The 19,498-nt window shown below is 53.7% G+C and overlaps 7 protein-coding genes across 7 annotated transcripts; 2 read left to right on the top strand and 5 right to left on the bottom strand.

Moving 5' to 3' along the window:
* Positions 1 to 1,858: 1,858 nt before the first annotated feature.
* BKA78DRAFT_331564 (putative nucleoside-diphosphate-sugar epimerase) lies at positions 1,859 to 3,068 on the bottom strand (the record flags this gene model as incomplete). Its single annotated transcript, XM_066889889.1, has 4 exons — positions 1,859 to 2,352; positions 2,408 to 2,722; positions 2,776 to 2,981; positions 3,049 to 3,068. The coding sequence occupies 4 exons, from the start codon at positions 3,066 to 3,068 to the stop codon at positions 1,859 to 1,861; spliced, it is 1,035 nt and encodes a 344-aa protein (XP_066744508.1).
* Positions 3,069 to 3,631: 563 nt separating this feature from the next.
* Positions 3,632 to 4,456, bottom strand: BKA78DRAFT_352942 (uncharacterized protein; the record flags this gene model as incomplete). Its single annotated transcript, XM_066891454.1, has 3 exons — positions 3,632 to 3,807; positions 3,861 to 3,988; positions 4,038 to 4,456. The coding sequence occupies 3 exons, from the start codon at positions 4,454 to 4,456 to the stop codon at positions 3,632 to 3,634; spliced, it is 723 nt and encodes a 240-aa protein (XP_066744507.1).
* A 1,033-nt stretch (positions 4,457 to 5,489) lies between these two features.
* BKA78DRAFT_314780 (heterokaryon incompatibility protein-domain-containing protein) lies at positions 5,490 to 8,143 on the bottom strand. The gene has a single exon (XM_066888491.1). The coding sequence runs from the start codon at positions 7,874 to 7,876 to the stop codon at positions 5,585 to 5,587; it is 2,292 nt and encodes a 763-aa protein (XP_066744506.1). The 5' UTR covers positions 7,877 to 8,143; the 3' UTR covers positions 5,490 to 5,584.
* Positions 8,144 to 8,762: 619 nt separating this feature from the next.
* Positions 8,763 to 10,237, bottom strand: BKA78DRAFT_251744 (glucan 1,3-beta-glucosidase; the record flags this gene model as incomplete). The annotated part of the gene is made up of 3 exons (XM_066884678.1): positions 8,763 to 9,625; positions 9,676 to 9,731; positions 9,780 to 10,237. 3 exons carry the CDS (start codon positions 10,235 to 10,237, stop codon positions 8,763 to 8,765), a joined length of 1,377 nt encoding a protein of 458 aa, XP_066744505.1.
* A 1,383-nt stretch (positions 10,238 to 11,620) lies between these two features.
* BKA78DRAFT_370384 (glycosyl transferase family group 2-domain-containing protein) lies at positions 11,621 to 14,638 on the top strand (the record flags this gene model as incomplete). Its single annotated transcript, XM_066892678.1, has 8 exons — positions 11,621 to 11,859; positions 11,909 to 12,068; positions 12,120 to 12,620; positions 12,671 to 13,246; positions 13,299 to 13,805; positions 13,858 to 14,143; positions 14,216 to 14,325; positions 14,384 to 14,638. The coding sequence occupies 8 exons, from the start codon at positions 11,621 to 11,623 to the stop codon at positions 14,636 to 14,638; spliced, it is 2,634 nt and encodes an 877-aa protein (XP_066744504.1).
* A 1,371-nt stretch (positions 14,639 to 16,009) lies between these two features.
* BKA78DRAFT_251474 (AAA family ATPase/60S ribosome export protein-like protein Rix7) lies at positions 16,010 to 18,241 on the bottom strand (the record flags this gene model as incomplete). Its single annotated transcript, XM_066884660.1, has 2 exons — positions 16,010 to 16,561; positions 16,619 to 18,241. 2 exons carry the CDS (start codon positions 18,239 to 18,241, stop codon positions 16,010 to 16,012), a joined length of 2,175 nt encoding a protein of 724 aa, XP_066744503.1.
* Positions 18,242 to 18,706: 465 nt separating this feature from the next.
* BKA78DRAFT_231148 (Snf7 family) lies at positions 18,707 to 19,212 on the top strand (the record flags this gene model as incomplete). Its single annotated transcript, XM_066883771.1, has 2 exons — positions 18,707 to 19,084; positions 19,138 to 19,212. Coding segments are annotated over 2 exons (453 nt in total), but the record flags the coding sequence as incomplete, so codon positions are not given.
* Positions 19,213 to 19,498: the final 286 nt, after the last annotated feature.

Here is a 19,498-nt window from a genome sequence, read left to right as displayed (position 1 = left end):
CAGCTGCGCTTTACTCACTCGAGCGGGGCTTCGACGAGCGTGGAAAACTATTGTTGGAGATTTCGCTGCGGTCGCCCATGCCTGCCGCTCCCGACTATCATCGGAGTCCGAACATATTCGACTAACCGTGCGATAGGCTCGGATGGACGGCAACATGATTTTGAGGGTCAGCTCGAGTTTCCGAATTTCGACTGTGGGCTTTGAGCAGTAAAACTGAAGCCGTGGGAATGCATCGCCGCGCTCTTTCCCCAGTCTCAAATTCGCAAAGGAAGCGTGGACCTGCAAGCCCACCAACCCCGCCGAATTTGAGCACCCTTTCTTCTTTGATTGACTCTTACTCAACAGGCTAGACCTGCTCAAATCCACCCAAGCTTTTCTGACAAGGGATGTCTAGCTTCTCGGCATGCATGCGGTCTGGCTTGGTCGAGTTTGCCGGCTTTCGGCAGAGGAAATGAGACAACCTTCCCAACTCCCAACCCGGTTGTGCTGAACAAGACCTGCGACACATCGAAAGCAACAGAAAACGGCCATTGTGATGAATCAAATGGGCAAAAGAGGAGCGAGACGTCTTTGAGTTTCTGTCCACGTACCAACGTCACCAACTATGAATTGGAACCTGGCACACGTCGATGAAGAAGTGCATTCCACGCTCGCCGTGTGGAAATTCAGCCACACTCAAAGACATCTGCACATCCCTATCCGCGCGCGCCCCTGAAGAAATCTCCCAAATCGCCGGCCACAGTCGCACAGCCAAGCGCAGATTCAGGGCAGCGGGTGTACAGCCAAGAAGAATCCCCAGGCCCTACCACTAAGATGGAAAGCAAGGAGTGAAGAATCACCAACATACGGATACAATAGACGAGCATGCGAGCCTCTGGCGGCCAAGAAACCCCCCCTGTGAATTGAGACCTCTGCCTACATGTATCCACTACTCGCCTGCTCGAGCTCGCGCTGCAGGAAGATCTCTGGCTACGTGTGCATGCTCTACTATCTATTCATACATACCCAATATCAACACCATTCCCTGATCCCTGCCATCCCCACATCTCCATGCACTGCACGCCCATCGACCACGCATCAACTCTTACCAATGTACATCCAATACTTCTCCTCCGCAGACGACGCGCCGACCACTTCATCCGCAAACGTAACGCCGCTGCTCAACCACCACCACGGCATCCCTGCTGATATCCAACACACGCTCATCTGCATGGCGGCGCGCGTCGGCGGCGTGCTGGCGCTGCTGGGCGTCATTGCCGTGTTCATGTGGTGGAGGGAGCGGAGGAGGTAGAGTGGCTCCTCAGCATGATTCGTACATGAAAAGTCACTGGTGAGCGAGTTCGGCACTTAGGTCGAAGACTCGATTCTGCACATGATACTAGGCTTTGGTGAGTCAATGGTACCACGAAGTGGAAAGATACGAAGCATCCTGGGCAGCGGTGCGTCTACATGGTACTGACTAGGCACGCAGATGGCTAGCTCTCGCCATTCACAGCATTGTCGCTTCCGGAACTTTCCCCTCGAGGGGCACTGGATGGGACTGGCCCCTCACTACAATGACTGCAGCAGTTGGCCGTCCGAATCGGAATTCAAAGGTCTTCAAGAATGTGCAATGCGCAGACTGCACCAGAAGAGCTGCACGCGTTGGAAATCTCCAAAGGGCCAGCTGCATAGCCTTAACACGGTCTGTGATGGTGCTATTGGACTAGACGGCATCATCAGCTACGGGTTGGCGCGGATAGCTTCACGCAGTGCACAGCAGTGTCGACAATGGCTGTTGATTTGGATCCTACTGCTTACTCAAGTTTCAATGGTCCTCCAATCGATTCAATCTCACCACTCAGTTGCCAGTAACGACCTATTTCTGCTGCAGCGACTCCCACTCGCGCTTGACCAGGGCCGGAATCTCCTCCCAAATGCTCGGCGCCTTGGGCTGCCATCCCAAAAGCTTCTTGGCCCTGATGGCCTTGCCGCGCGAGTTCATGCCCCACGAGAGGGCCTGGAAGTCGGCCACCTCCCACGCCTCGTCCTTGGACATGGACGTCGTCTCGGGCGCGGGAATGTAGCCAGCCTTGGCCGCGGCCTCGGCGGCCGCCTTCGCCACGTCGCCCCACGCGTGCTCGCCATTCTCGGCCAGCACGTAGCCCTTGGGGCCCCAGAGCTCCGCGTCATGGTTGTGCGTCGCCGCGGCGTCGGCATAGAGCGTGAAGAGGTCGCCCAGGTCGTGCACGTGAACGTTGTTCCAGACGGATTTTCCGGCGCCGATGATGGGCGCTTTCTTGAGCTCGAGCGTCTTTTGGACGAGTGTGGGCACTTGACGGCTGCGCTTCCATACGGGTCCGCGTCCAGGCCCTGGAATGCTCCTGTTAATCCTTCCTCGATGTCCTACCAAGCGAGAGATTCTTACCATAGATGCAAGGCGGGCAAATGATGACGGACTTGACGACATCAGCATGCTTGGTACCCGCCTCGATGACAATCTTGTCGACGTTGCGGTGGAACGCGTGGTCCGGCAGGTTGGTGAGCTCGTGCTGGCCCTCCATGTCGTCGTAGACCTTGGGGTCGTATTCGCCGTAGCGCTCAGCATCCGAGTCGGCAAACGTCAGGATGCCAGTTCCACCAGTGTGCAGCCAGTAGCCCGGACGCTCTTTGGTGTGGCCGCTGGCCATACCGTCGGCAATGGCTTTGGCTGCACCCTCGTGGTCGGATGCGTCTGCAGTGTCTGGCTCGCTCTATTAACCAATGGCACAACAAATTTGCCTGGACACAACATACGGATTACAATGTCGGCTTTTGACGCCTCCTCTTTGATCACATCATAGTCGTCCAAGGTGCCCTTGACGATTCTGAGGTTGGGATATTTGGCCTTGACCTGCTGCGCCTTTGCGTCGTCGCGCACCAGCGCCGCGAACGACCAGTCGGGGTGCTTGGAGGAGACCGCGTACAGCGCATCACCCCCAATGTAGCCAGTCGCGCCGGTGCTGAACAACGTGAGCTGTCAGGAGTCGCCACATCTGCGGATCGCGGAGGCATTGGAGCAGCACTCACACAAAAACGGATGGAGCCATGGTCAAAAAGCTTCAATGTCAATTCTGCAATCGGGATAAGCAAGACGTGGTTTGCTGTGGCGGATGGAAGATGTTGGTTGTAGATGGACGTCGTTCGAACTGGAGAGCTAGCTCTCTGATGTCACCATAGCAAGCGCGCTGCCCCACCTACCCCGCTGCGGAAGGTGCTTGCCCCTTTTTGGCAAGGCTCGGATTTACGCCATAACTTCGTCGGCAATATCGGCATTGCAACTTTCGTGTGACCACCTTGATGGTGAATTGGATCGTGTTGACTTGCACTTTTGATGGGGGCAGAGTTGACTATGTCGCGCTACAGATGCTACCTTTTATACGCATCTTCGAGTCATCGTCAATTCCCGATTCAAGTCATGTTCTTGGGAGGCTGCCTGCCCGTTCGGGCTAGCTTCGACTTAGGCGTTCCAATGGTCGAAGTATAATAATTTGGAGCATCATTTTCAGAGAGCGTTCACTCTGACAACGGGCCGAGCTTCTTCATGCATTTCCATTTACAGAGCTACCCCGACTACTTTTTCGATTGCCCCATCAACTTCGAATTTGATCGTTTAGAAAAGACCCCTCTTGGAAGCCTTGCCAGCGGGGATGTAGATCTGCTCGATGGTCCAGACCTTGCCGCCCTGGGAAGAAGAAAGGCCCTTGTAAGTAGCAGTGCCGGAGGTGGCGATGGTGTCACCAAAGGCAGTGTCGGCTTCGGCCAGCGTCAAGGTGGTGTCGTAGTAGTCTGCAAACAAAATCAGAAGAGTTCAAAGATCCATGGAGGCGATGGAATCTCACATTGGTCCGAAACGGTGGGAGTGCAAGAGTCGTCGCACTCGGTGCCGGTTCCGTAGCCCGTCATGTAGGGACCGGACTTGTAGGAGAAGGTGGAGAGCTGGTCGCCAGTGTCGGCATCGGTGACGAGCCTGTCTTGCATTAGTTTTGATACCGCAAATTTGGATTCATTTAACTTACTGGGTCCAGGTGTCGTTGTCGTCCTCGAGGACGTACTCGATCTTGATCTTCTGGTCGCCGCTGACAGCAGAGGCGTTGCCGTCCTTCTGGCCGAAGCTTCCAAACAGCGATGCGCGGACGCACCACTGGTCGCTGGACGCACCGCACCAGGAGTTGCCGCTGGACCACTGCTCAAGAGTCGTCTGGACGAGGTCGCCAGTGCCGTTGCTCATTCCTGGCCAGAGGAAGAGCTCGCCGGCCTGAGACGAAGGGGGCATGCCGGGCAGAATGGTGGTGACGGCATGCTTGATGGTGGAAGTAGTAGGTCCGAGAGAAACGGCACCACCCCAGGAGTCCTCGCGCTTGAAGAGGGCCTTCAAGGGGTTGTACGGCAAGGCAGCCGCAAGGGTGGGGATGGCGAGGACAACAGCAGCACGCATCTTGGGTATAAGTGCAACGAATGTATGGGTTGTAGAATTAAAGAGGAATGAAACAAACTAGCAGCCAGTGCCGAAGGATGATGAGGCTCAAAGTGGTGAACGCAGCCAAGTGTATATATTGTAGGAATTCTCGTACAGAAAGCGAGTAGCGACCCCTCGTTGCTCCAACAGGCGACGATTGTGACGATGAAACATTGTTGGCCGTTGAAAAGGAGGAAAATCGGCCCACTCAGCCTTACAAGGACGGCAGATTAGTAGAAAAGTAGGTGCGAGGGGGATCAAAAGTAGCAGGTAACGGAGAAATGTTCGATTGTAGACAGCTGCTCCTGTAGTGATTCGTTGTGGCGTCTATTCTTGACGCAGCAAAGGCACATATTGACATGATCGTCGGTCGCGTACTTGTGATGAAACAGGGCGTCCAGGCGGTTGATGCTTCAACTGCCGGCAGCAGTCTTTGTGGGGAAACGAATATGGCCTGCGCCGAAATTGAAGGAGCGTCCAATCATGTTCGGAGAATTTGTTCTGTCAGCTTGTTAAGACGAGATCAGAGAAATTGTGAGAGCAGATGAGCTGCGAGAGAGAAGAAAGAGGGTGCAGTGCTGTGGATAATGGTCAGTGCTTTCGGTAAGCCGACGACGAACTGCCTTCCCAATCCGTCTCTCACCGGCTCAGGTGAGAGAACGGATGGTGTTCTGCTTGAATGACCAGCGGGAGGGACCTTCTTTAGGACCGAGCGAGTGGAAAGGTAGAGGGTCGGGCCTCTATGGGAACTCGGACCGCAAGCCCGTACCGTCGGTCCGTTCATCCAAAAGCCGTCCTCACGCGGCACTTCAAGCGACGACGGCATTTGAAGCAAGACCGAGGTAACATCTCGAATCTCCACTGCAGGGCTTCCATCTATGGACACTGGATAGTGATCGAAGAAGAGTCGCTGAGCTTCACGGCTCACGCTCCTCGCATGCATCGCATGAGGAGTTTCCATGGTCCCGTTGCGCTGCTGTTTCCAGAGAGGAATTTATCCATCGATGTAGCTGTCATCTTAGAAGACGAAGAATTCCCACGTTCTGGCAGGAAGGTTGTCGAAAATTTGTTGCTCGAATTTTTGGTGCCAAAAAAATGGAAAGTATCCTACCCCAGGACGACATACTTCCACTCCCTCTTCAACTTGATCCATGCCTGCTCCGGTATCCACGCAATGCCCAGGCGGTATACAACGCCTTCCTTCCACTCTACCACGAGCGTCATCAGATTTGCAGCTTCGTTTTCTAGCGTCTGCCTTTTTGCGACGACCACAAAGTCGAGCGATATCATGTCTGCGCCGTCGCGGTATTTTGCCGTCATAAGGCTCCAAATTTTGGAGTGCAGCTCCGGCTTCTCTCCCTTGATGTGTGCTGTCAGTCCCATTATCATTTTTGGTGTACTCCCGATCCCCTCGAAGAGATGTGGGTCATCTTCTGGTGGGTAGACGCTACAATACGACGGTTGTGGCTCCTCGAGCTCTTGTCTGATTACCCGCAGGCTTGCGACGCTGGTCCAGCAATGTAGCTGGCCAATCTTCAAATTGCTAACACACTTCTCTGGAGCTTTCATTGGTCCATCTGCACACCTCCAGGCCTCAAGCAGTCGCTTTGATTTGGAATCGCCACGGATTTCAGGGAGTTGCTGTTCAATCTTGACCAAATGACCCTTGTTATCAACGATGTGCAGGTTAATCTCGGCCACGATGTCGATACGGATGTTTCCTTGTTTGAGATCCCAGGATCCAATGGCTAGCCAAGGGAGGTTCTTTTCGCCAGACCAGGCTGCCCAGCTCCAAGTAGGCACTGGAGTCTCCGATGGTTCCTTGCCTTGCTCGATGACGATAGAAACTTTCTCGTCGTGGCGCTTGTGGTAACCGATAAAATGCCATGATAATCCGTACGAAAAGTACTTTCGAGGAAGTCCCCAGATGTAGTCGGTCTTTTGATGGATGGAAAGAATCTCAGACACACCAGTAAATGCGTTGAGGATGTCAGATTGGTAGGTCAGCCGGCGTTGGCGGTACGCCGTGACAAGTCTGTCATACACTGCAACAAATTCATCTGCACTGAGTGGCTGCTCCGGCAGATCCTGATCGAGACGGGCTTGGCCGACGGAAAAGTGATGGAGTCGAACATTCTTGAGTTTTTCCGCCGCGAACTCTTCGGAATAGAATGTGGAGCGGCAACTCCAATAGACTTGAGTCTTTGTAAAGACTAGGACCCTTTTTGACAAAAGCCTCTCCTGGAAGGTCCAGGCCCTTGTAGACCAGATGGAGTCCTCGACGCCCTCGTTTGCACCTTCGTTGTCAATGACAGTCAATAGCTCCTTGTCGCCAATGCGGAGGGTTTGCTGCACTCGTTTTCTGGTTCCCGGGCGGACGCCAGGCAAGCCACTGTTGGCACCATCGCCGAAAGCCACGATAACGGTGAAAATTGCCATGGAGTAAATGGAGCCCATGCGCATAATCTCGGCTTGCTGATTTCCAAAATCGTCCTGAATGATGCAGATGGAATCAACCCAAAGGTAGCGTTCACCCATCTCTCGGACCAAGAGCATCGAATCCCGAATTGTTGCAGGCAACTGCGCTTTATCCAACGAACCTGGCTGTCGAATCTTCTGAGAGTTGGCCTTCAAATGTCGGAACACAGGCGCTGTACCCCAAACATACGAGAGCGCAACATATCGGCAATTTGCGGGCGTGGCAACAATACAAGACTTTGTAACGTCAATCACCAATGATGGGCCAGTCTTCCGCGCTGGTGGAGAATCTTTACACGCCATCCCATGACTACTTTCACAGAGATGGAACCATTCTTTCGGTAAGCTTGCATCCACCTGCTCCTTGACGATTCTACCGCCAACACCATTGATGACTGCCTGTTCTCGGGTTTCAGTTGCGAGAGTTCGATTGGATGCAGCTTTGACCTGAAATCGGGCGATAATTCGTGCTCGTTTTGAGGCCACCTCTTTAAAATCCCATGGGAAAGCCGGGCCGTGGTAGTCGTTTTTTGTGGAAGGATCGAATATGATGCTTGGATGCGTGAAGTGAAAGTGTGTAATTTTCAGGTCATGAGCCTGGACTCCATCGGGAAGCTGGAAATTGCAAGCTTCTGCGTGCGCAATGAGGCGGAACTCTCCTTGCACATTGGAGGGCTCTTGTTCCATTTGGTCGGCCACCAGAGAGCAAAGGCTGCATGTGCCACGCCGGCTCCGGACCTCATCCAAAGAGTCAAGTTGCAGATGCCTTGGATTTGGACCATCATGGACGATGACGTATTCATCCTCGGCCGCGTTGTTGCAAGGAAGCGGTTTTCGACAAGGTATTGCCAGCCTCGTCAGGCTTGTAAAATCAAGCCTCGAGCATGAGCTACAAAGAGGCAAAGAACTTGGATTGGCCATCGGCAAGTAGGTCAATCAGAGTCGATTGAAAGCGTTAGATTGTGACGCCCAAAAGAGCGGATGAGGGAGTAGGGAGTCGCTCGCCATGAGTTTCTGCGCGACATGGGGCCTCTCTTTGGGGGCCACAACGCTGACAGCGACGGGAAAGCGAAGATTCTCTTGACATGCATGTTGGCGTCATTATTTAGATGTGCTCGGTTGTCCATAGGAGCTAGAGAACAAGAAACGAGTAGGAGTCCAGGAATTTGTTCGGCGGTTCGCCTTGATAGCAGATCGAAGTTGGTGGAAGCGGAAAGCGGGAGCGGAGCGGAGCGGAGCGGGACCACCTAGAATTAGGTTGTACTTGGTGACCTCGGCAAATTTCAAGGCAGTCGCATCTCGCGCCTTCTGGCGCGTGGCTGCGACGGACACATTCACACTGCCGCCCAACCAGTTGGCGCCCCTCGACCCACCATCACCGTAGCGGACATCTGCAAGCAACTCCTGGCAACACACGACGCGGACTCGAGGGACAATTTGGCCACCAATCACGATTCTAGCCAGCAAATCGCGCCGCGGGATACGTGCGACGGGGCATCACGAGGCCCAGCTTTTCACGGCGCTCCGAGCGACGGATGAAGAGTGAAAAAGCCAAGTTGAGCAGTAGATCGTAACGAATCTTCATAGTCAAGCTGCGAGGTGGGTGGTTGACAAGAAAAGACAGCGTCACAATGGGCACACTCTTCCAGCCGTCCGGAGCCAACACGAGTTTAGCGCATCGTGGAGATGACTGACTGACATTACCAATTATTCTATGAGCCTCTGTTCGTTCACCCTTTTCTAGTCATGATTCATCCTGGAAACATTCAGCCCAAATCCCAAACGCCAAACTCCTTCAACTCTGTGCTCAACATTCCTTCCAAATCTTGACGCTGTCGACAATCATCTGACCATTCTTCTCCCACGTGGGATACCATTGGTTCCTGGCATCCCAAAAGTCCTTCTTCGCAGTCGGCGAGTTGTCAATCCACGGCTTCCCCGATTTGCCGTCAGGAAACCACCCGTTCGTGCTACCGACCGCAACGTTCAAAACCAGGTAAAACTCCTGGTCGAAAGGCGCATTCAATCCACCGTTGGCCCATGGATTCGCGAGCCTCGTTCCGTTTGAATCCGCAATGGGAAAATGTCCTTGATCCCATAGAGGCTTATCGAACTTGACGTAAAGAACCTGAAGGAGACGGGAATCGATATACGTAAAGAGATACTTCTCCGTCCACTCAAGACCATACGTATGGAAAGCGTCGCCGTATTGCGAGTGCAGTGCGGTTTTGCCGCCGGTGGTCTTTGAGTATCCATCGTAGTTGGAGTCTGGGCCCCAGTGCAGGGTGCCTTGGACAACCTGGTTTCCACCTCCAGTCGCCTCGTAGGTGTAGTTGTTGCCGCGAGACTCCATGAGGTCGATTTCTCCGCTCGCAGGCCACACACCGTATGCATTGTTGGTGGGAAGCATCCATATCGCAGGCCACAACCAGTCTCCTTGTGGGATCTTAGCTCTGACTTCAACTCGGCCGTACTTTATCGAGGCGCTCTTCCTTGTGTTGATTCTTGCACTCTTGACGGGAGGAACAATGGTGCCATTGGTAACGTTTGTTGCAGCCACGCAATCGAGGAACGCGGTTGATGTACAGGTTCCCGCAGTTGTCAAGTCGATGATGGAGTTTTGCTCGACAAGAGAAGCGTCTTGGAGTGTTGGTTTGATGAAAAGCTGACCTATGCATCGTTTTAGCAGCCGGACGAGGAATCGGTGATGGGACTCTTACCGTCCTTGATAAAGAGATTCGACTCGTCGGCAGTCGTCTCATCAAATTCTCCATTGCTTATCATTGTCAGAGGATTTCTTCGCAGGGAAACAGCGAAAACTTACCCAAAACCGCCCAGACGGACCTCTGTCTCCCAGATGCCAGGGTCAAGGCGTCCCGATGAGAAATCTTCGTTGAGAACCGAACAATATTGTTTGGTCGAAAGATTGTCGGCAATTTGAAAGTAAACAAGAACTCCGCTGATAGCGAAACCAGCAAGAAGACCGACAACAGGAATGATCCAGAGCCACTTGTCTTTGGAAGAACTGCCTGAAGCCCGGGGTGTCTCGATACTACCTTTGGGTGTTCTTCGAGACCTGAAATACGGCTGAGACCCGCCGCTGCCTTGGAGAGATGTCCGGGAACCTCCAAAGTTGAACTCGAAGAGGGAGGCAGATGCGGACCCGCTCGCTGTCACCGGCCTCGACACCGGGGTTGATACGGGAGGTGTCGCGAACGGATTGACGGGACCATGACCACGAAAGCCAGGAGGGCTCTGACGAGCAGCTATGCCGCTTGCCATGGACGGATGCCGTGAGCGCGTCCGCAGCGAGTCGGCATAAATGTCGTCATGGACCATTATGGCGATTGAATCAAAAGAGCTGTGTGCAAAATGGTCAAGGAGGATGCTGCACAAATTCTCTGGTGTCTCGAACAGACCTTTTTAAGGATGGGTACAGCAACGGTCTTTACACGTGGATGTGTCCATGGTTGTTTATCTCGACTTTTTTTTCGGGCCAAGCAAATAGCGCGCGCCGGCTGCGTCTCTTGCCAGTAGGTCTACGACGGCGCCATGCGCTGGAGGCATTCCACGCGGCCACAGACGTTTTCTCCGCTCGACTTCCGACGTCCAACACTCGTACGTACATGGTGGAAAATTCTAGCGTAGGATCTGATCCTGTGCCCTGTGCAATTCGAAGGGTCTTCTCTCAGAACTGTATTTACTCGCCACCTCTTCCGACGACCACTTCAGAGAGAATCTCGAGAACATTGGTACTCAATAACAAAGTAGACGCCGTATAGTCAACTGGGTGCCACACCGTCGGCAAATCGGTATGGCGCATACGAGAATAGAAAGAATCTACGGCTTTGCGCCTCGCTCAAGGTTGTGGCTACCTCAGAGCATCAAAGCTCCTGCGTATTCGGAGCCGAGCTCTGGCTGGGAATCCGTCAACTTGGCACGTCAGGGCGACTGTGTTTCTCTTCACGAGTGGTCTGTCGTCGAGTTGGCGCCGGGCGCTTGACTAGTTCTAGCGTCGCGTCACTAAATCCGACATCTCATCTCCACAACTTCAACACCATCCCGCAACCACGGCTTGCAACTATCGCCAGGCGCCTCGTGCGGTATGTGCCGGTGCTTCGGATACCCCGAGCTGCCGTTGCATTTTCGCATAGCTCACATTTGCCGCCCTTATCTTTGCTGTCAACATGCTAACCAATGGTGCGGATGCAGCCTTTGACTTGCCCCAAGCTCCTTTCCATTGCCAATTTGGGAATCGTGTAGTCGACTCTCAGGCGAAATGCTTCCCAGTCTAGATGCGCTCGTCTTCTTCCCATGCCATGGGCAGGCCCGTTCAGGCCAAAGCCGCGCCACTTGCGCGTTATCTTGTTGTCGGCTCTGCTAGATGCACAGCTCAGCCACGATGGTGTTCTTCTTGCCCGGGAAACATTGATCTATCAATTGTTTTGAGCTTCTTTGGCGGATTGCGCTCAGCTCTCTTGGAGGGTTCGTATTTATGTGCCCCTAGTCCTCCGGATTTGGAAGCCAACAAGGGTCTGTCTCTACCTTTTTGGAGACCTCCTGCTATTCCTCTACTTCCTCACCTCCAGGTTTCCAGAATCTGCAATTTCGTTATTGCAAGGTAGCCTTTCTCGCTCTATTTGAATCCTGCGGAATCTGTAAGCTATGGGATACTTTAGAAGCGACAAAGACAAACCAAAAGAGGAGCCTGCAGACAAGACCACTGGCGTGAATTTGTACGACATTCCTGTGCCAGAGATTCCACAGCACGATAATTCATCCATCTTCTCGCCTGGTTCGGCATATCACAGCCGGAATGGGTCATCAGCTGGTCTTTCAACGCACTCCCAGAGCTACCGAGATTCGGCATTTATTCATGACATCAGACACGCGGTCATTATCAAGTGAGCCCCATCTCCCTCTTTGAAGTTGATGCAATTAACATGCTTCCAGCCATTTGTACGAGCGTCAAGTTTCTTCGAGATGGATACAAGACTTCAGTGGTGCTGTCGAAGGGTGTTTGTTGAAAAAGGCTCGTGGCGACTACATTTGCTACCCAGAGAATTTGATAGAGTCAACATTGGCTCAGTCGATAGCGACACTCAACGTCCAGGTAACATCGCCCCGTCCACAATGAAGACCTCTCAACTGATCCTCATCCCAGGCAGCTTTGACCGTCAAGAGCAAGGTCGTCTCCACCTACATTGCGCGAGCCACTGATTCAGAAATTCCCATCAAAGATGGACTCCGCATCCAAATTATTCCAACCATCGAGGAACTTGTCTACGCCCGGAAGCACCAGTACGCGGCCTTCATTGCCTCGGAATCCATGCTAGTTGTATGGGATGACAATCCTCCCAACCTTCCAAGCAGGGCAGAGTCGATTCAATCCGATCTGCTCAAATCTGCGCTCGACTCGTATGAACATGGTCTGCGAGAGAAGGGCCCGATCGTTGCTGAACAAGAGGTTGACGCTGAAGCTGCCACCGAGAAGCCTCGTCCGACCATGTACTACAACACGATCTTGACGGGCTTCAGTCTGTGCTTGCTCGTCGTTCTTTCTGGTCTCGGTTGGGCAACAATTGCCAAGGAAGTCTTGCTGCTTCGCAGATATGCGTCTCTTGCTTTCTTGGCCATGATTCCGATCGACTGGTTTCTGGCTATGGTAAGTTGATCTTAGGAGAATTGGTGATTTTGTAACTGACAACGACGCAGTTCTTCACTACAGTTGTCGTCTGCGCTTTCGCTCGGCTTTTCGGTCCCGTTTCATACCTGGACACCAACTCCAAATTCTACAGTGCAAAGCGACCGGTGCACAGACTTCAAAAGTCGCCTGATGTGCCGCTTCCCCACGTCACTATCCAGTGTCCCGTGTACAAGGAGGGTCTGAACTCGGTCATCCAGCCCACTGTCCGCTCGATCAAGAAAGCCATCTCGACTTATGAACTACAAGGCGGAACCGCCAACATCCTCATGCACGACGACGGTATTCAACTCATTAGCGAGGAAGAAAAACAAGCCCGCATCGACTTTTACGCCGACAACAACATTGGATGGACGGCAAGGCCTAAGCACGGAGACAACGGGTTCGTCCGCAAGGGAAAATTCAAGAAAGCTTCGAACATGAACTTTGGTCTCAGGCTCTCCAACCTGGTCGAGGAGCGCATCAACAAGGTCGACAGACACGACAAGTGGACATCTCGCGACGAAAACGAGGCATACGAAGTCTGTCTCCAGGAAGTCTTGGAGGAGGAGAAGATTGCTTGGGCCGCAGGAAACATCCGCGTTGGCGTACGTTCGCACAATTTTGGTGATTATTCGCAGATTTGCTAACGTCCCGCAGGACTACATTTTGATCATCGATTCCGATACTGAGGTTCCGGAAGACTTCCTTCTCGACGCTGTTTCTGAAATGGAGCAGTCTCCCGACGTCGCCATCATCCAGTTCGCCTCCGGTGTGATGCAGGTCTCCTGGGATTTCTTCGAAAATGGTATCACCTTCTTCACCAACCTCATCTACTCCGCCATCAACTTTGCCGTCTCTGCCGGTGATGTAGCGCCGTTCGTTGGCCACAACGCCATCCTTCGCTGGTCCGCTGTCCAACAGGTCTCTTTCATTGATGAAGAGGGTGAAGAGCGCTTCTGGAGCGAGACATCCGTCTCCGAGGACTTTGACATGGCACTCCGCCTGCAGATCGAGGGCTACATTGTCCGTCTCTCCAACTGGGCCGATGGCGGTCTGAAGGAGGGTGTCTCGCTGACTGTGTACGACGAACTCGCTCGCTGGGAAAAATACGCGTATGGCTGTAACGAGCTCGTCTTCAACCCGCTGTACCAGTGGGTCTACAAGGTAAGACGCACTGAACAAGATCCACCGGACGTAGACTGATTGAAATGCTCAGGGCCCCTTCACCAAGCTGTTCAGGACTTTCGTTGGATCCTCCATGCCTCTGGCCTCCAAGCTGAACATCATCTCGTACATCGGAACCTACTATGCCATTGGATGCGCCTGGATTTTCACGCTCGTCAACTACGTCGCCATCGGAGAATACAATGGTTACTTGGACAAGTGGTACACTGAGTCCTGGAAGATTTGGTTGTCCGTCGTTGTCGTCTTCAGTCTTGTCGGTAACTTTACTCTGGCCGTCGAGCGGTACCGTATTGGACAAAAGGGCTTTCTGGCTGCAAGTGAGTATACCGATCCTCTGGCTGCGTAGCTTTGCTTCTTCCGGCCCGCGATTGCTAACTTGCAACTTACAGTTTTCGAAAACTTCAAGTGGCTCCTCATGTTCGTCGTCTTCTTCGGCGGCATTTCCCTCCACGTCTCGCAAGCCATCCTCGCACACATGTTCAGCATCGATATGCAATGGGTAAGTAGCGCTCCACCCTCCTTTCCAAAAAGTGAATCCGCGCTAACGCAACCGACAGGGTGCCACTGCCAAAGAAGTCGAACGGTCCAACTTCTTCCTCGAAGTCCCCAAAATCGCCAAGCGCTTCAAGTGGTCGATGCTCTTCTGCCTGCTCATGATTGCCGTCATGATCATCATGGCCATCGGCCCCTTCATCCCGTGGAGCTGGAACATTACCGAGTTCACAGCCATCTTCCCGCTCGCCATCATGGTGGCTAGTCATATGCTGCTGCCCATTGTGCTCAACCCGAGTTTGATGGCTTTCACGTTCTAAAAAGAACGGTTTTTTCCTTTGCGAAACTCCAAAAATATCCTTCACCTTACTGTCTCTCGTTAAATTTTAATTTTTTCCCCTTCTATCTATATAGACATTTGGCGCTGGGCTGGGACTGGCGTTACGGCGGTGGTGGGCTTTTGTCTTTTCTGCGTCTTCTACAGCAACAGCATGACATGCACGACAACCACTTTCATATTTCGATTTACATCACCCCTTGGCGGCAACTTTTGGTATCTCAGTACGCCACCGAAGACGAATTCTTCCTTGTGTAATTTTACCTTTCTCATCGACAGGCCTCACAGGCAGTGGTGAATCATCCTTTCCCACCGCAGTGGCTGCACCTTGAGGAGCTTGGTAGGCGGGTTAATACGTAATCAATAATTTCTCATTCCCGAATCCTCCTCTTATGCTTGTACACATCTTGAATTCAGTGCGTCATTTGCAGGGACCCGATCGACAATTGCCGGTGCCGTTGCCAGCCAGCGTTCCTGAGCAACCCGAGATGATCAGCGCCGCAAGCTCCCGCTGGGAGGATTTGGAAGTGGCTTGCGATATGCCATAGACGACGAATGCTCCCTCTGCTCGACTACGGCCGAGTCTTTTCCTCTACAGTTCGTACCGCTTCAAGTCACTGAGACTTGTGTGAGTTCTTGCCTCGCCACCCAGAACTCATCGAGCGTCATTCTCTCGCTGTTCCGATCCAGTGCAATCGACCCTGTGACGGAGGTGGAGGCCCGGGTGCCTCCTGATAGTCACCCACTGACGTCATTAGTCATCGTTGCAATATTAACGTAAATGGGCACGTTCTTGCCGGTTCATACACCTAGACATAGTAACCAATGCTACATGACCCTAGGCGCCCCTCTTTTCTCGGGAGAGCTGGTAGTTCCGCGCCTCTAAAGGCATTGCTGTTCTGTGCGTTTGGCGGAGCAGTCGTCGGTCGGCGCGTTGTGGAGCAGAGCTGCCATGATTTCAACACGCTCGTTGGCGGCGGCGGATCGAGAGCAATAGTGGATGTGACGAAGAGTTGGCGTTTACTTCAAATGATGTCTTTCTCATTCGAGGACCTTGATATCGAAAAATTCAAGAAGTCTGAGCTTACAGAAGGCTGGCTACAGGGAGTATTCAAGCTCCCCGCACTTACCTTGGAGTTGGTATATCTCTTGCGACCCACTCACTCACTTTGCCGAATGAACGACAAATGTTTGAAAACAAAGGATCATGATACCGCGTGATACAATTTACAGGCTTGAGAGGTTTTAGACTCTGTGTATTGCTCAGTCATTTGTGTAGCAGAGCATGACTGCTCTCTACACTCTTGTCTATTAAAATGTTACAGAAGATGAATGCTCCCTGTACACACGCCCCTCAACCGCGGCCTAGTCTCTTCCTCAACTGTTCGTAGCGCTTCAAATCACTAACACTTGGCGTGACGTCTTGCCGTGCGACCCGGAAGTCATCAAGCGTCACCGTTCCACTGTTACGCGCGAGGGCCGTTTGACCAGCCTTGCGCACCAAACTGCTCAGGTCGGCGCCGCTGAAGTTGTCACACTCCTGCGCGTACTCGGCGTGGTGATTATCAATTGGCGTGTTGCGGAGCAGGGCCGCCATGATTTCAACACGCTCGTTGGCGGCGGGCAGGCCAACGTAGAGCAGGGTCTCGAGGCGACCGGGCCGCAGCATGGCGTCGTCGATCATATCGGGGCGGTTGGTGGCCGCAATGACGTAGATGCCTTCGCGGTCGCTGAGGCCGTCGAGCTCCGTCAGCAGCATGTTGACGACGCGGGCAGACGCCTCGGAGAGGGCATCGTTTCGCCGTGGGACGAGGGCGTCGAGCTCGTCGAAGAAGATTACGCAAGGAACGGAGCTGCGGGCCCGCATGAAGACCTGGCGCACGGCGCGTTCGGACTCGCCCACATACTGTTTTGAAGATTAGCTATGTCAAAACTTGCAGTCCTCGGGAGCATTCGTGCATACCTTGTTGAGCAATTCCGGGCCCTTCACGCTGATAAAGTTGGCCTTGGATTCGGCGGCCACTGCCTTTGCCAGCAGGGTCTTGCCGCATCCTGGAGGGCCCCAGAGCAGGACGCCAGTGGGAGCAGTGATTCCAACGGCCTTGTATCGTTCGGGGTTCTTGATGGGCTCGACCACGGCGGCCTGCAGCTCCTTTCTGATGTCTCCAAGGGCGCCAATGTCCTCCCATGTGATGTCGGGAATCGTGGCAAATCCCTCGCGCTTCGAAGATGGCTGAATGTGAGGCAGAACCTCCAGGAAGGCTTTCATAGTGATGGAGGTGTTTTCGTGGCCGGCCGGCCTCGGGATGTCATTGCGCTTGACGCGGTGGATGAGGCGGGTAATCGACTTGTCCATGTCTGAGCATTCTTGGGCATTCTCGCCCTCGTCGACGTCCATGGCAGCTTCCGTCTCCGCTGCTTGAGCCTCCAGCGCCTCCCTGAAACGGTCCATTGACCAGGTGCCGGCCTTGCCTACCAGGTCTTTGAGATCAGCGCCGACGAAGCCTCCAGTCATCTTGGCAATCTGCTTGAAATCGACATCGGGAGAGATGTGCGTCTCCCGAGTCTGCGCCCTCAAAATCAGCTCCCTCATCTTCTCGTTGGGGACGCCCATGTTGATCTCGGTGTCGAATCGGCCGCCTCTCCTTAGCGCAGGATCAAGGCTGTCCGGTCTGTTGGTGGCAGCCAGCACAATCACGGGCTTGCCCTCGTTTGCTTCCGCGGCCAGGCTGTCCATGGAGATGAGAAGTTGGGCCACGATACGCTTTTCCATCTGGCTCTGCGAAGTGTCGCGCTTGGGCGCAATGACGTCGATTTCGTCGATGAAGATTAGGCACGGTGCTTGCTTCCTGGCTTCTTCAAAGTGCTCGCGTACTTGCTTTTCCGATTCTCCAGACATTCCAGAAACGATTGAGGGGCCCAGAATTTCAATGAACGGAACGCCCAACTTGGCGGCGAAAGCTCTCGAAATGACCGTCTTGCCGCATCCAGGAGGTCCATGCAGGAGTATACCCCGTGGGATTGGAATCTTGCGTTGTGCGTACTCCTGAGGGCAGAGCAGCGGCAGAACCAAGAGCTCCTTCAACTGGCCCTTGATGTTGTCCACGCCGCCGACGTCCTCGAGTCGAATGTGCGCAGGAGGCGCCGTGTTGATTTCAGGCTCCTTCTCAATCTTCTTCTTCTTCCTTGGTGGGCCGTCCGACGATCGCTCCTTGTCCCTCTTTTTGACCATGGCATCGTTTGCGGCGCTCTGTTTTGCAAGATCGCCGCGCAACGCCATGTTCATTGAGTTGGCAGCTGAGGCCTCCTCGGGCTCACCGAAATTGCCGTCAATAGGGGCCATCTCCTCGTCCCCACTCATTTCGTCCTCCTTTATAACGTCCAAGACACGCTCGATGCTGTCCTCAAGGAGTTTTCGTGGTTTGCGCGCAAGACTCGAGTTTGACGACTTAATCCAGTTGGAAACGTCGGTGACCGAGAGGTTTGCGTTCGACTGCTCCTCGGCGAGCTTGCGTACGACTTGGTAGATTTCCCTGTCGAGGCCTTGTCGAAGCGACGGGCGACTTTTTCCACGCGCCGAAGGCATTGGTTTTTGGGTGGTAGGATTGGTTGTGGGAAGATCGGGAGTGCTCGTACTTATGGACCTGAAGGAAGGACTGTTGAGCGTGCAGGAGTAAAGGACAGGTGCTCACAGGGAGCATTCAAAGATCGGAAGTGTGGTGTCAAGGAGCATTCGTCGTCGCCCGCCGAAGTCGCCCAAAATTTCGCGCGCGGACGTCAACAGGTGCAGGGATGCCGTGCCGGGGGTGGCTTATCGACAATCGGGCGCCGCCTTGGCACGAACATGATGGCTCGCGACCCGACCCGGCGGCGCTGCGCCATTCTGATGCGCTGCACTCCTCATTAACTTCGACGGTTCCTGCAGAGCTTGATGGGTCCGTCTGCCGGCATCCATTTACGATGGGGAACACGACCAGTTCCCGCAAGGTTTCCGCCCAAGACCGGTAAGCGCTGCTTTCTCGAGACCTATAGCTTCGCATCCAGCTCACGGACCTCTGCCCACAGAGCCATCTTGGACCTGAAGATTCAACGCGATAAGCTACACCAGTATCAGAAGAAGATCACTGCCATCACGACCCGCGAGACCGAAATCGCCAAAGAATGTCTCAAGAAAGGGGATAAGCGGCGAGCCCTTCTCGCCCTGCGGCGGAAGAAGTATCAAGAGTCATTGCTCCAAAAGACGGACGCGCAGCTAGCGCAGCTGGAGATGCTGACCAGCGATGTTGAGTTCGCGCTGGTCCAGAAGGACGTGCTCTTTGGGTTACAACAGGGCACCAATGTCCTCAAGGAGATACACAGGGAGATGGGCGGCATTGAGAATGTTGAGAAGCTGATGGGCGAGAGCGAGGAGGCTCAGGCTTACCAAAAGGTAGGTGGTGACTCATGGACCTGGCAAGATGTGACTGTGCTAACATCAACCAGGAAATCAGCGAAATGCTCGCCGGAAGAATGTCGAACCAGGACGAGGACGAAGTCGAGGACGAGCTCGACGCCCTCGAGGCCGAAATGACTGGAAACAAAGTGACCGAGCCGCTCCCAGATGCCCCTACCAAAACCCCCGAAAGTGAAGAAGCACAAGAGGCAGCGCGTGGGTCGGCACGAGAAAGGGCGCAGCGAAGAGCCCAGGAGCAAGAACCACGACAGGCAGCTGAACCTATGCTTGCCTGATTCTACGAAGATACGCAAACGGATTCGCATTGAGCAAGGCGTTTGGAGCATCGCGGATGGGCGGTTTGCGCTCGTTGCATTTTTCTTGGGAATTTTGTAAAGATATCCTGACAAC

The sequence above is a fragment of the Phyllosticta capitalensis genome, assembly GCF_038381095.1.
Source record: "Phyllosticta capitalensis strain CBS 128856 chromosome Unknown BKA78scaffold_5, whole genome shotgun sequence".
NCBI classification, from domain to species: Eukaryota; Fungi; Ascomycota; class Dothideomycetes; order Botryosphaeriales; family Phyllostictaceae; genus Phyllosticta; species Phyllosticta capitalensis.
This window is presented reverse-complemented; position numbering and strand designations above follow the sequence as displayed.